Source organism: Sinocyclocheilus rhinocerous, unplaced genomic scaffold (assembly GCF_001515625.1).
Source record: "Sinocyclocheilus rhinocerous isolate Xijiao unplaced genomic scaffold, SAMN03320098_v1.1 scaffold44, whole genome shotgun sequence".
In the NCBI taxonomy this organism is placed as follows: domain Eukaryota; kingdom Metazoa; phylum Chordata; class Actinopteri; order Cypriniformes; family Cyprinidae; genus Sinocyclocheilus; species Sinocyclocheilus rhinocerous.
Genome location: NW_015631022.1, coordinates 2,158,639 through 2,162,372, shown reverse-complemented (window position 1 = coordinate 2,162,372; position 3,734 = coordinate 2,158,639). Strand labels below are relative to the sequence as shown.

Here is a 3,734-nt window from a genome sequence, read left to right as displayed (position 1 = left end):
ACGTCGTTATAAATAGCCTATCTGTTGTTCCAAGCTGGCGACAAAAATATTCACTGATTAATTATCATTTAATTAATATAGTTTAACTTATACAGGTGTACAGCGGCAATGAAAACATTATTTTGACTTCAGAAGTCTTCCGTAGTGTTTTCAGACCGACACTGAGCTGTAAGATGACACCTGACCGCAAACATCCAGTTTAGAGCCATTTTCTCTCTACTTCCATTCCTACGTGACCACAAGGTATGTGAATGTTTTACTATATTTCAGTACAATGTTCAATTTTATATCTAACTCGAGCGCGTTTCGTGTAACCAGGTAGACGTGACGTCACGCGCGACTCACCTGATGATCTTGATTTCAATGAAAACTTGCTTCTGGCCTCCACAGGACCATAAGAGCACAAACGGTTTTGAAATGTAAGCTCAATTATAGTTCCATAACCTAAACACAAACGTGTGTCGTGTCTGTATTTACAAATGTGGCTTGGCGTTCACACCTGTTTGCATATCACAGTAGCCTAATGAACAGGTGTTGACGGAAGAAGCACGTGGCTCGAGTTATTGCAAACAGGTTTACAGTGAGAAATCATTCTATAATTAGGTATCTAATATGCACTTTGACTGAGGTAGCTCTGAATACTTTATAAAACTGTGTCTCTCAGGTGTGCATGTTCCTGTATGATGGAGGATCTGGCTGTTTTGAACCTGTTGGAGTGTCCTTTGTGTATGGAGTCTGCCAAGGTCTTGCCGTGCCAGCACACGTTCTGCATGGCATGCCTTCAGCAGCAGGAGGCTTCACACCCTCATCAGATGTGCTGAGCTGCTGTTCCAGGATCAGTGCAGGAGCTCCCGACCAACCCGCTGCTGCTGAGACTCCTCGAGAGCCTCCAGGAGCGGGGTCCGCTGGGCACGCCGAGGGACAGATCCGTCAGATATATCAGCTCTGCAGTCCAGGAGGACCTTTTAAGCAGTTACTTTCAAAGATCTGCCCAAACAGGGGGTAAGAATACAACGTGGGCTTTTGTTGCATTAGAGCGCGAGTAATGATTTGAGACTTAAAAAGCAGCCTTTGTCTTTTTTTTGTAGCTGCTTTTGGTGAGTTTTAAGGCTTGCCTGTGTGTCAAGATTAGGCTTGTTTGCTTTTAAAAGCTTTTATCTTTTAGGGGTTATGATGTGATTTATTGTTATTCTGATATAGGATATGAATATGTTCAAAACGTTCTCTAGTATGTGTCATATTACTCCGTGTCTGTTGTCGTTAGGGTTGCAAAGGGGGTGGAAAATTTCCGGAAATTTACTGGAATCCCTGGAATATTCCCAAAAAAGTTCCCAAACTTTCTGGAATGTTTCCGAAATTTACTGGACATTTTCCAACTTTTTGCAACCCTAGTTGTCGTGCCACATCAAACAGAGCATGATGTTTGTTTTTCAACAGAGCGATTGTCCTGTGCAGCGTAAATGATGATGAAATGTGTATATCTGAATATATCAGGATGGTTTTTATGTTGTTTTATGTGGTAGGTCAGTTTGACAATCCGATCTGCTTAAGAGCCCTATTATCTCTGTGTGTGTGTTTAACAATGTCCACTGAAACACACTGCGGCCCGGTTTGGTTTAAGTAGGTCGGTGGACTTGAGTTTCATTTGGGGAAAAAGCCACTGCATTTGCACAGTAATGCTGTTTAGAAGTTTGGGATGCTTTTGAGCTCTGGGGAACTTTTCCCATTCGATTTCTCATTTCAAGCCTCTAATGTAGTATACATGCATTTGAAGTACTGCAAGATAGTATAGAGTAAAGAGCGCTGTTAGATGTTGTGTTATTTGCAGAAGTCAATTGTCTTTTAATTCTATATTTCTTTATTAATACATATTTTATACAATAAATATATTTTTGTATTAATGTTTCACATTTTCTAATATTGTTTGTCTTTTATAGACTAAGAAGGTGATTTTTACAAAATGACAATGTTAGAAATAAAAAACGAAAAACAGAATAAATAAGATAATTATAGATTGAATCGTTCTCTTAAAAAAAAGTCTAGATCATATTTAATTCCCATAAGATCAAAATGAAAAAAAAATTGCATAAAAAAAATAAAATCTATGTCTAAATATATTTAGCTATTAAATTTTGCTTTTTATTATTGAAAAGAGCATAAATTAAAAACAATACAACAGGTACACCATAATGCATTCTTCAACTGTACTTTCAGAGCTACTTTACAATTTAAGCCAGCGGTCTTAAACTTTTTTTCTGACAAGTTTTATACAGAATTCAATTTACTTTTAATTTACTTTTATTTTTATAGTCATATTATATCAGGAAAAAATAGTTCCATCGTCATTCAGTGTAAAAGATATATTCATGTAAAAATGAATCAACACACTTATTCTGACCTGTGCTTATTAAAATATATAAAAGAATAAGTGATCATACTAAATTCTAGTATATTTTAAACTATACTATATTTAAAAACTTCTTGCAGACATATGAGTAAAACCATAGTTTGAAGGATAGGTTTAGTAGGACTGGTATATATTTAAAATGATAATGAGTTAGTTTTGGGGGGCTGATCTGTGATCCTTAAATAGTCTTTTAATATCGTCTGATGATTCTTGATGTTTTTTTTTTTTGGTATCTAAACTATCATTACACTGAATGACATTATTGTGGGTCTCTGCTGTAAATCATGTTAAAATTGTATGATAGTCATTATTTTTGGCTCAGAAATTTTTTTAAATTAAACCGGGCACATTCTAATGTTTGGGGGGAAAACCCTTTTTGTCTTTGACCCATTACCATGTAGTAAAGTCAGTATATCAGTAGCTTAATTTTTGTAAGAGTTCAAGTGATAGGCCTATATCATCTTTTTTGTGCATTCCAGTAAGTAGAATTGGACGCATTTAACTTTCATGAAAATAATGGCGCAATGTAAAAATATAATTGTCCTAGAATGGCTTCATTATTTCTATTCGAGTTATGATCCAGATATGTTCTTGACAGTCTCCCCTATGCTGTTTGTACTTGTTTCAGGTGCAAGCTCAAGCTTTATATGACTTCCAGGGTAACGCACCTGGCGAGCTCACGATGACGTCAGCTGACATCATTTACCTGCGCTGGAGAGTGGATGATAACTGGTGTTACGGCGAAGGCAAAGACAGCAGCGGGCTGGTTCCAGTGGATGTGGTGAGGGTCATCAGCGAGCAGCCACAGCCGCTGGCCCGCTGCAGAGCACTTTACGACTTCAGTGCTAACAATCTGGATCCAGGGGACAGCAAGGAATGCTTAACCTTCTTCAAGGTTCATCTCTGTACTTTATAGACCTTCCCATTTCATTCGATCTCTTCTTTAATCAATGTACCGCCACAATTCAGTTGGGTTGGTACAGTGGCCACAAAAAGTATTCAGACACTTAAGCCATAAAAAATGTGTGAATGTCATTGCATTAATAAAACATTAAAGCAAGTGGCATCTGCTAAAATGTTTCTAGACTGAGCTCTTCTAAGCTATTTTTGCAATGACCTTTGCAACTTCTTTGACAGCCAGAAGGTATCGAAGCCCATTTCTGCTACACAGAATAAAAAATAAAAAATAAATAACTGCCACTTTTTATCATAATTACGGGATATAAACAGCATTCTGACCGACTTCCTCGTAATTCTGACTTTTTTCTCTGAATTCAGAGTTTATGTTTCGCAATTCTGACTTTCTTTCTCATAGCTCTGCATTTAC

General features: G+C 37.1%; 1 protein-coding gene across 1 annotated transcript in view; it reads left to right on the top strand.

The window, feature by feature from the left end:
• The first annotated feature begins 395 nt into the window (after positions 1 to 395).
• LOC107741078 (putative E3 ubiquitin-protein ligase SH3RF2) overlaps positions 396 to 3,734 on the top strand; it is an 18,999-nt gene continuing 15,660 nt past the window's right edge. The window contains exons 1-3 of the mRNA XM_016553669.1: positions 396 to 419; positions 665 to 1,002; positions 3,036 to 3,302. Of these exons, the coding sequence (XP_016409155.1) occupies positions 3,090 to 3,302 (213 nt within the window). The 5' untranslated portion in view covers positions 396 to 419; positions 665 to 1,002; positions 3,036 to 3,089. The remainder of the gene's footprint in view (positions 420 to 664; positions 1,003 to 3,035; positions 3,303 to 3,734) is intronic.